Here is an 11,185-nt window from a genome sequence, read left to right as displayed (position 1 = left end):
TTATAAGTGGAAGTACTCTACCTGCAAATGCAATACATGCTAATGTCGTAACTTCCCAACAAGGGTGGAGGATGACAAGTGGGTTGTTATGAGATGTCAACATTGAGCTTCAGAGCTGAGAGGTGCTGAGATAACAGCCAGCTTTATCTCAACAGGGTGTGTGACCCAAACAGTCTGGGATCATACAGAAAATTTTTGAAAAAAGAAGCTATTTGCACGCCATGGCCATTGTTAAAAAAAAAAGTGAAAACCAGTTGCCCCAAATCATACAATTAAAAAAAAAAAATGGACCCAAATCACAACTTAAAGCGTGCTACTTATCAACTGTATAAAAAATATAGTCCTGATTTTATTCGTTTAGATTAGAGTTGGGTTTTCCGTGTGTGTGTGTGTGTGTGTGTGTGTGTGTGTGTGTGTGTGAAAACAGCTCTCCATATCTGAGACCTTATTCTGGAAATGCTGGGGGTGCAAATGTGCAAAGGGCAGCTGGATATTTGCAGGGACTGTGCTGTGGAGAGCCCAGCCCGGGGGGGCGCAATGGTCAGCGGCTCAGAGCAGGCCTGCAGGGAGCGGCGGCCACCAGCGCGCGCGTGCAGGACTAGCACTGCAGTTTGCGGATGCTGCGGGAGATGCGCTTGAACTCTCGCTGCCCCTTCTGCCACCGTTTCACCGAGGTGATCACCAGCTCCCCGCCCAGCTTCTGTCCCATGACCAGGTAGGGCGCGTTGATGTCGTTCATCTCCTCGCAGGTGCACTGCAAGCTGTCTTTAAGCCACAGCACCGATTTCTTCAGGTCCCTTTCAGACACGCCGTTCAGCTTGTAGATGGTCTTGCTCTTGGTCTCCAGGATGATTTTGGTATCTCTGTTGATGTAGGTGATCTCCTTCACTTTAATTTTCAGTGCTGCAAAGACCAAGGGGACAGAGTCACAGTAGTTAAGGAGGGAATACAAGTGCAGATTGGACACCTTCCTTACTCCAACTCACTGTGTCATGCGTGCGTGCGTGCGTGCACATATGCGTGTATTGGGGGGTGGGGCTGGAGTTGGGGGCCTGGCCTGGGGCGGAAGAAGAGCTCCCTGGGGTTGATGGGGCTATCAGAGGGGTGTGGACTGGGGTCCCGGGGCGGGCGGCAGATGGCCCCATTTCTATAGACCCTAGGAGTCTGCGGGCACTTTGTTCCCGATCAGCCTTCCTTTCAAAACGCTCTTCTGTGGAACTCAATTAACTTTCCTTCCTCACCCTTGTGTTTCTGTGTAGGTTGCATGTGGTTTGTGGAACTTCAGCAGGAAAAGAAATGCCTGACTCTCGGGCGAAACCTGATCCCTCTGTGGCCATAAACTTTAAACTCAATTTATTACATCGGAGAGGTTTTTGGACAAACCTGTAAGGAAATTATATCACACAATCATTGTTTTCTAAAGAACAGACTACAGGGAAGGAGAATTGATCTTACAGCTGCATTTGATTTGGTAAAGTAACTAGGAAGAAGAAAAAAACAGCCAAGACTCTTTTTAAGAGTACAACATGTTTAGCTGTAAAAGTGTTTTTCTGAAGACCTCATCCTCATATGCTATTATTTGCCTGTCCAACGCCAAGATGATTACAGATCATATATGTACTGTTTCCAAAATGGATATGTAGACTCATTAGAATGCTAAGCTCCAAAGTAAGTGGTTTACTATAAAAGACACATTTTATAGTCATGAACAGTATGCTTGGGAAAAGAAAAACCCCTACAAATATACATTCGGGAATTAAATTTCAAGACACTCTGAAGGCAGGGAAAGGACAGTTTTAAGGTTGGAAAAATTCATCCAGTTAGGATCTGTTTGTACCTGAGTCAAATGCAGAGCAGTGTGGTGACTTATGCGCGATCAACCAGTAAGCCTGTGTCCGGGCTGGTTCTAGACCTCAAACTCTGGCCCCTCCATCTGCCTTCTCTTAAGGCAACAGCTAGTCCCCTTGTCCTGGCTGGAACACGGACTTACCTAACCGTGTCCTAAGACCCTTGGTGCTATTAACAATGGTTCAGTATAGGTGATGTGTGAGTGTGATTTCCTGGCTTTCGGGGAGTCTCATGAACTTATTTAAATTAGTAATAGAGAAAGAGTTGTGTGTTTGTGTAACTACTTTGGGGGTTCTTTCCCCTCATGCATGTATGCACCACACACACACACACACACACACACACACACACACACACAAACTTTCTATCTCAAAAAAGGGAACTGGACTGAGAATAACTTTGCTGGTTGACCAAGGAATGGCTGAAACTATTTCTGATAAATCAAGGAAACTTGGCTCGCCATGGTTTTGTCTGTTAAGCATATGAACCATGGTACTGGATTCTCAGAATTGTTGGAACTTATGTCATGAAACCAGTCATGGAAATGTCTCATGCTTCTATGGCCTCTGCAGGTGGGGTGGGGGACCTGGGAGCACCCTCCATAGCACATGGAGCACAGTGAGAGTTCACCTGCTCAGGGCAGACATTCTAGAGCTCCCTGTGTCAGAAAAATCACCACACTTCATCAAGGGGGTTTATTACTCTCCTTTTGATAGATACAAAATCATCAATTTTGCAAAAGATTTCCATGAAGGGAACATCAGGCCGCAATCCCCCTGGATTTGGAGATTGGACCAGATATAAGAAATCGAAGCCTTGTGCTTTCTTTACTGCCATGGAAGTGGTGAACGGGGATTAAGCATGTGGGAGATGGCAGAGGTGATGACATGTCGGACCACCCAGTAGGCAGACCCCCTGAGGTAGGCCATTCTGCACCTCTTTTTCATCAGCACCCTCTCCAAGGCTAGGATGGATTCTCTATTGGCCCTGAACAGCAGAGCACATGGGGAAGTGTGTAATGCCTTCGTGGATGGTTCGAGCTAGAGATCAGATTTGCCCTCGAGGGACAGATCATCAAAGAACACACACACACACACACACACACACACACACACACACACCTTTTTTGGTGGGTGTACAGGTCTCAAGAAAGCATTCTTTGAAAAGATTAAGTTATAAAGCAAGCAGGCAGTGTGTGTGTGTGTGTGTGTGTGTGTGTGTGTGTGTGTGTGTGTATGTGTATCTCCTCTAAATTCAGCTATTTGGAGCTCCATGCTAGAAACAACTTTTTTTTCTTTCCATGGAAGTCAGGAAAGATCTAGTGCTTAAGCTGCCAGAAGAAATTTGTATTTTATATAGAGTTCGTTAAAATTCTATTTTTCTCTTTTGCCCTTAATTTAATCTTGTAGCAGTTTCTTTCTGGGGGGTAACATCTTTGGAGATTTGGGATGGCCACTACCAATGCTCCTGACCCCTGACTCCCTTGAGGACTGGATATATTTGAATTTAGATTTACACTGCGTGGGAGGCCCTTACTGAGCTTAGGATACAGTCTTTCTCCTTGTTATCTACCCTGTTGTTATTATTATTATTATTATTTTCACCATTGTAGTGCTTTCCCTTAAGCTTGGGCCATGTTGCTGTGGAATCAGTCCGAGACAAACCCCACCCTCTTCCTGGAAGAGACGGGGAGGGCAGGTGTGAGGAGCAGAGATAGGCTGGATCTCATCTCAGAATTTTAGGGACCTGCATGGGCCTGTGGTTACTGGGATAGCAAGGAGGGTATCCTTTAGCAGGGCTGAAGGAATGATTTCTGTCACCTGGACTTCCTAGGTTGAGTAGAAATATAGTGTTTCATTATTACTTGAAAGAGTAGGGTACTTTACCAACAAGTTTATTCCTCAAGTTGGAATGTTTTGAGTTTGAATTTGTCATTTGACTAAGGATCATTAGATTATCACCTCACAGAGTATTTAGCTCACCTGGAAAGTTCCAACTCAAACCAACCCAAAGGGGCTTACTCTTGGAATATGATGAAACAACAGTGGCTCAGGAGTCTGGGTGAAGCACTTGGCCATGCCCAGCTCCAGATGTGAAATAATGGCCTGGATCTAGGGGCAGAGGACAGAGCAAATGAGGTGACAATGGCATCCTTAAAATTGTGGATAACCTCCAACGATCTTTCCTTTTATAATTCTCCTGCAGGGCAGTGGCTAAAACTCTCTGGGATAAAGGAAACCACACATATTATCCTCAAGCACTTTATCACCAGAGCATCTTTGTAGATTCGGCCTAAGTAAATTCTAAGTGTTCTTTTTTTTCCTCTTTTAAAATTTAAGAGCTCCTCTATCCATCTCAAATGATTGCCCAGTACCTTGGATAGTCACTTATGGAAGGGTATGAATCAAGGTCCCGACATTCCTATTTGGTGTTAGAGTAAACTTTTGTGGTCAACTGGAGCTAAGAAAATGGTCTAGGATTTATGCTCATTGCAAGAACAAAGGCCAAAGTAGGAAAAATAAAAGTACTCATTGAAAGTTTGAGTTTATCATTTGACTAAGGATCATTAGATTATCACCTCACAGAGTATTTAGCTCACCTGGAAAGTTCCAACTCAAAACCTAGTAGTTAGAGGGAAGAAACTAGTTTAGAATAAATGAAGCATCATAGAGAAGAGGGTGTGTGTCTTTCCTTCCACCCCAATTTAAAAACAAGCTAGGGATTGGTCCCTTAAGATCTTTCAGTTTTGTGTTGTTTTGTGGCGGCCACACCTGCCAGAGTGGGCAGAGCATACGGTGCTAGGGACAGAACCCAGGGCCTCCTGGGGAAAGTTCGTGCCTACTGATATATAACATGTTTGAATATGGAATTTTGGTCGCTATAATTGGTGAATAACTTACCAAAGTCATTTTTACAAAGTGTTTCCATTATGTCGTTGTCATCCTCATTTTTATTTTTGCAGGCTTCGCATACCTTTGGAGCTAGAAATGCGAAACATTAGTTAAGTTTGCTTGAAAGGAAACAGGTGGTGTTTGTAAACAACCCAAGGGGACTTTTCCAGACAAGCACAGCCACTGCCTGTAAGACCCAGTGCCTGCCTCCTTTATAGAATGAAACCTATTTCTATGACGCTTATCCTGGTCTCCTAATTTTGGTGATGAGCATAACCCCAACCCCTGCTCTTGGGACAAATGACACACACTAAAGCACAGAGCAGTTGGAGCCAGTCATATGGGGTAAGTGTTGGCTTTTGAGTTCTTTTTTTTTAGACCCAGGACAAGGAGTCTCTAAAAAAGTAGACTTTCTCTCTCTGTAGAAAGTTTCAGAAGACTCCCCTCGAAGGATTTTGGAGAATTGGTAACCTCACACTGTGACCAAAGTCTTTTCTCTGCCACAGGTTAGCTGAGTAGCCTGGAGCCTGCAGGATTTTGCAGGGGTGTCATTTCAAAATAGCTTCGGTTTTGCACCAGGAGAGGGGGGCTGGTATCATGGGTTCACACCCGGAAACTTCCCAGCTAGAACTGGCGACTCTAATGGGGACCTCAACAGGTCTGCCCCATCTCGCTTGTCCTGCCATACCTGGCCTTTCCTTATTTCTTTCAAGGTTAACTTTATTTCTTCTTATTTTTATGCTTTTTTTTTTTTTTAGGCCATGCTGGCAACAGTTGAAGGTTGTGGTGCTCAGGGACCATTTGGGATGCAGGGATGGGACCTAGGCTGGCCATGTGCAAGACAAATGTTCTACCTGCTACACTATAGCTCTGGATCTGAAGGTTACCTTTATTTCTGGAATAGGCTCTTTGCCACGCCCCCCCACCCCCCCTTTCCATCTCTTAAATAACAAACAGAAAATCAATATATCCACCAAGCCAACAAACCCAAAGCTTTTTTTGAAGTTAGCTGGAATCGAGTCTAATACAAACCTGGAAATGTGCACCTTGATGGGACAACTCATGAAAAGACTCTCCTAAAAGGTGTCTGACTTTTGGGGAAAAAAAAATGATAAAAAGTAAACATAGGTCTCTCTCTCCCATGTAGACCTGTGGATTTTCATTCAAACAAAATGAAAATGTTTGCAGGAAAAAAAGGAAAAACTACCATAAGTGATGCATTCTATAAGAGTTTTTGACCAAATTAGGAAAATCAGAGTATTTTGAACAGGAACTGAACTCTGAACAGGGCAATGACTTTCTGGAGAAACGGGGGTCACGTTGATGCTGATACTGGAAAGAAAAGAAAAACAAAAGCCACACACATAAAACTGCTCTTAACTCCTCCTCTCACCCAAACAAAATGAAACAGTTCCAATTAGGAGCCCTTGGAATGTATATAAAATGTTACTGACCTGTACTGGTTGGTCTGTGGTACATGTTGGACAAATGTTTGAAATATGCCAAACATTTGCAATAAATTAGAAATCTAACCAATAAGATGATTGCAAACTCACTGCGCCTGCCAGGAAAGATTGCTAAGGAACTTTGCATTTTCTTTAACTAATGATGGCTGTAGGAAAACAATTAGGGATGGCAGGGAGAGGTTGCTGGAGCCCCCAAAGGGATTAGGAAGACCCTTTCCATCCCCGGGAGACTGAAATCAGCTCAAGGCACATTGTCTATGTTTTCCTTTCAGGAAGAGTATCAAGAGCCCATGAGGTTTTCATTGCTTTGATGGTTTTTGCACAGGAACTTCTCTGTTTTCTAAAAACGTGGGGAACTCTCGTTTGCATGATTTTCTCCAGTTAATTAAAACCACTCCTAAGATAGAAAGAAGCTTAGTGACAGAAAGAAAAAAAAATCCTTCCCGGGGATTCCCTTTAGGGTCTGTCTCCTAGACACCGGAGCGGTCACAACCCAATATTCAATTTCCAACACAGCCCGAGCCTCTCGTCTTCCTCAAGTGAAACAGGCACAGAACAAAAGTCCCCTCAAACACAGTGCGTTTTGGTTACGCTGCTGGTAAGGGACTGTTCCAGGTACCCAGAAGTCTGCCCCAGGAAGAAGAACTCGGATCCGGCTGGACAAGCAGCACGCGGTTAAGGAGCTCACTCCCATCTCCCGCCGCCCTCTCCCCACCAGCATCTCCAACCACTGCACATCTACAGGGAAAACGCGCGTTTCAAGCTCTCCCTTCGCAGAATTTCTTTTCTTTATATATATAAAAACAAAAACAAACAAACAAAAAACGCCACCCAGGAAAGAGCAACTGCAAGGACTGGAGACGCGCGCGTGCGTGTGCGTCTCTCGATTCGTCGCGTGGACGGACCCGGGCAAAGGGAGGAGGGACCGAGGCTCACCTTCCTCGGTGGCCGGCAGGAGATGGTCGCCGCTGGCCAGCGGGATGCAGAGGTCGTTGTCCTGGGGGAAGCGGTCGCACTCGAGCATGTCGGGCCAGGGGAAGCCGAAGGCGGACATGACCGGGGCGCAGCGGTCCTTCACCTGGACGCAGAGCGAGTGGCACGGCTGAATGGTCTCGTCCAGGTCGTCGAGGCACACGGGCGCGAAGAGCGAGCACAGGAACTTCTTGGTGTCCGGGTGGCACTGCTTCATGACCAGCGGGATCCAGGCGCCCGCCTGCTCCAGCACCTCCTTCATGGTCTCGTGGCCCAGCAGGTTGGGCAGCCGCATGTTCTGGTACTCGATGCCGTGGCACAGCTGCAGGTTGGCGGGGATGGGCTTGCAGTTACTGCGCTTGTACGAGAAGTCGGGCTGGCCGAAGAAGAGCCCGCGTGCCGAGCCCAGGCAGCAGTGCGAGGCGAGGACGAGCAGCAGCAGCGAGCCGGGGCCCTGCGGCATCGTGGTCGCGCGACCCCCGGGGGGCTGAGGGAGCCCGGGCAACGCGGGGGAAGGTGAGGGGGTGGGGGAGCAGCCGGGACCCGAGCTCGTCCCGGGCCCGCTCGCTCGGCTCCGAGCGGCCGATGCGCGGGGCGCGGCGCTGGGGAGGCAGAGACGCCGGGCGCCGGGAACGCGGAGCGGTCGACGCGCCCTCGGCTCCGCAAAGCCCGCGCGCAGCTCTGGGGGGGCTCCGACCCGGGGGAGCGCAGTGAAACGCGGCTGGGGCCCAGCCAGAGTTTCCTTGGCCTTTTTTATGCAAATCTGGAGGTGGAGGAGGGGGGCCAAGGGAGGAGCCAGCGGGGAGAAATCCGAGGAGGCTTGGTCACTGCTCTCCAGGTCTGGTTTTCCGTTGAGAGTGCCCTCCGAGCTCCCTGGAAGGAAATTCTGGTCCCCCCCTCCCAGCTCCCCACCCCCTCACTTTTTAGAAACAGTCGAGCGCGTTCTCTGGCATTGCGTTACCCAGAGTGCAAACCCAGAAACCAGCCTGTGTGTGCGGGGGTGAAAGGTGGATGGCCGGGGGAGGGTGCCCGGACAGTGAGCATGCAGAATGCAGGCTGCAAAATTTGGAGGTGTGGGGGTGGGGTGGGGAGCGAGCAGTAACCGGGACGCCAGTTCCCGGCCCGAATGCGCTCCGTTCCCGCCCTCCCCGCGCCCCCCTGCCCAGGACCGCGCCGGGCCTGGCGGGTCCCCTGCAAAATCTGAAGTTTCTGCGCGGCCGGCTGGGACTGCTGGGCAGAACTGCACGCCCTGGAGACGCGGGCCCGCAGTCCTCCGGCTCTCTGTGCCAGGGGCCCTCCCGCACGCCCGCCCCCGGTTCCCGGACGCCTCTAAGAATCTCCAGCCACGGCTCCTGGCCAGGCGGTGTGCAACAAACAAACAAACAAACAAACCAGAGACGGTCGCAGTCGGGAGGGCGCAAGTCTCTCACGAGGGAAAGAGGCAGAACCCTGCAGCGCTCTGGCTATTATTTTGGTGGGAAAGTCAGTGAGAGGCTTCAAGGATCGAAGGCTTGTAGGCCCTGGGACGCACACAGGCCCTTGCCCGGGCCGGGGGCTGGGCTGGACACCTTCTACCTCCACTATTTCTGGTGCCAGCGACCTCCACGGGAGTCGTCTTGACTCGGGAGAAGCGGGCACCAGGAGCCGAGAGACACTGTGGGCCCCTAGGACGGGGTGGGGGCGGCCAGAGGTGGGTGTGTGGCCTTGGCAGAGGCATTTGCTTGTTCGCGGCCCCCGTGCTGCACACGATGGGTAATAGTGAGAGGCCGCGCGGGCTTCCTTTGCTCTCCCGGAACTGGGGGTTGGGGGGGCGGGGCTCGGGGTCGACCCTGTGTCCCCAGGTCTGGCTACTAGTCAATTCACTGCTGTAATCCGGGCCCAAGGTGCTCGTAGAAGGAGCAGGGCTGGGGGTGGGGGGTGGAGGGTCTCCTTTCCTCTAACCGCCTGAATCTTCTCTAGAAGCACGTAGTTTAGCCCTCCCCCTCACCCCAGCCTTCCTGTCGGGGAGGCGGTGCAGACCCCCGAGAGCGAGCCCGCCGGTTCTTTCATATGTAAGGGGGCGCATTGTTATTACTTCCCGCTCTCCCGCGCCGCGGTGGACAGTTGTCCCCCGCTACCTCCTTCCCGACCCTGCGACGGCCCAGCAGCCTCCCTGGCCTGTTGTTTGTGGTCTCACTGCCCAGGGCCCGGGATCCCGTGTGTGTGTGTGTGTGTGTGTGTGTGTGTGTGTGTGTGTGTGTGTTCGGGGGTCCAAGCCCACCCCTTGTGTTGTCTCCTACCCCTTCCTGGCCCTCCAGCATCTGGGGTCCTGGGAGCCCGGTTTTCCTCCTTGGATGGGGGTGCTGAGCGGAGAAGGGAGAGGGGAGACCTCAGGCACCACGCGTTGAACTGGAGCATCCCTCAAACCCTACTCCCCAGCATAATTTGGAGATGAAGCCCTAGTGGGGCGCACGCACCCTGGGTGGAGGAACTAAACATTGTACATCTGCATTCGGGATGCAATTGAGCAGTCCGGCTCTGCGAGCGCTTGGACTCGCTCCCGGGGTGGCCCGGGGTGCGGAGGAGACACCTCCAGCTTCCCCTGGGGATCGTCCCAGCTCGGGGTTTATGGAACCCGAAGCCAGTCGGGCGGTTTGTGGCAGTCCGAGCTCTCCCGCCACGGAAGCTGCCAGCAGGCGACCCGCGGGCACGCGGAGACCCGGGGATACCGTTTCCCGAGCGCACACGGCCCGGCAGGCCGCCAGGGGGCGCCGAGAAGCCGGAGCGGCGAGCCCAGGGTCCCCGCCGCGGCCGGCCTGGTTCGAGTGCCCGCAGTCGAACCTCGCCGCACCTGGGGTCGCGCCCCGCTCCCTTCCCCGCCACGCGTCGGACAGCAGGACAGGCGCATCCGCGGCTGCGCGTGGCGAGCAGGACGTGGGCGCCCAACGCCGAGGTTTGGGGAGTCCTGTGCGCCTCCACCAGCCACTTGAACCCGCAGATAGATGCACGGTCCGCAGCCGGGACTCCTGCGCCCTCCGACCTGCGCGCCTTCTCGATCCCTTGCACTGTTCCAACACCCGCCAAAGACTTTTGCTTTTCCAAACCGAGAAGCAGCCAATATGCTGATCTTTGCCACCTCCCTGGCCCGTCTAGCCCGGGTCCGTTCTAACAAGGGAACTGCCAGCCTAAACCCGGCTGAGAGGTGATGCTCCCACTCCTCTGGCCACCTGCTTAAAGGGAGCGGCCCATGGACCCGGGACGGCGGGTTGGTTTCCTCCCGCCCCCCCCCACCCCCCCGTCCCCCTGTGCCCCATGTACATTGTTGCAGGTGGGCAGACTGGACAGTCCCTGACGCTGGACTCAGGCCCGCTTTCCTGCTCGCGGGTTTCCTGTTGTCAAAGCACTGATGAAACTCGGGGCATCACGGAGGGTCCCTCCAACCCCGCCACAAGAGCTCAGTGAAACCCCAGGAGCCAGAGGAGTTTCGGGTCAGACGGGGGTGCTCAGGCTCCAGTCTAGAGACCCTGCCCCGTGGAAGGGGTCTCCGAGCTCTCGGCCGCCCCCTACCCTCGACCCTTGCGCCGCTCAGTCTGGGCAGGGAGCCGGGTGTACAGGGCACCCCACTCCCTCCAGTGAGTCGGCGTGACCATCCGGTGCACTAACCCTTCCCCCCTCCCCCCCCCCCCCCCAGGGCGCGCACGCCGGCAAGGGGAGGGCGACACGTGTCCTGTGCGGGTCCGCAAAATCCCGCACGCGCGGTGGCCTGGCTGCTCGAATTTGAGGGTCACCACTGCTCCGAGCCTCCCAGTTTGTTCTGAAGCTCGGTTTTCCGAGTCGCTGATGGAAATGCACGCGAGGTGCACGACCGCAGCGATTTCTGAGTCCCGGGATTAAAGCGGTTATCCAGGGCAGGCCCGGAGCGAGCGCGGGAGGCATCGGGAGGGGAGGCGGCCCGCTGCGCACCGAGAAGCTGCAGCGGCCGGCAGAGAGCCACCCGCGTCCCAAAATCCTCACTGCCACCAGCGGGTG

The 11,185-nt window shown here is 52.5% G+C and overlaps 1 protein-coding gene across 1 annotated transcript; it reads right to left on the bottom strand.

Annotated features, from left to right (window-relative positions):
• Positions 1–598: 598 nt before the first annotated feature.
• On the bottom strand, positions 599–7,640 carry SFRP2 (secreted frizzled related protein 2). Its single transcript, XM_056119152.1, has 3 exons — positions 7,142–7,640; positions 4,749–4,829; positions 599–903 (listed from the first exon to the last, which is right to left on the bottom strand). Exons 1-3 carry the CDS (start codon positions 7,638–7,640, stop codon positions 599–601), a joined length of 885 nt encoding a protein of 294 aa, XP_055975127.1.
• Between the last annotated feature and the right edge of the window lie 3,545 nt (positions 7,641–11,185).

Source organism: Sorex fumeus, unplaced genomic scaffold, assembly GCF_029834395.1.
Source record: "Sorex fumeus unplaced genomic scaffold, SorFum_2.1 ptg000039l, whole genome shotgun sequence".
In the NCBI taxonomy this organism is placed as follows: Eukaryota; Metazoa; Chordata; class Mammalia; order Eulipotyphla; family Soricidae; genus Sorex; species Sorex fumeus.
Note: the sequence above shows the minus strand (reverse complement) of the source record. Positions and strands in the feature narration are given on the sequence as shown.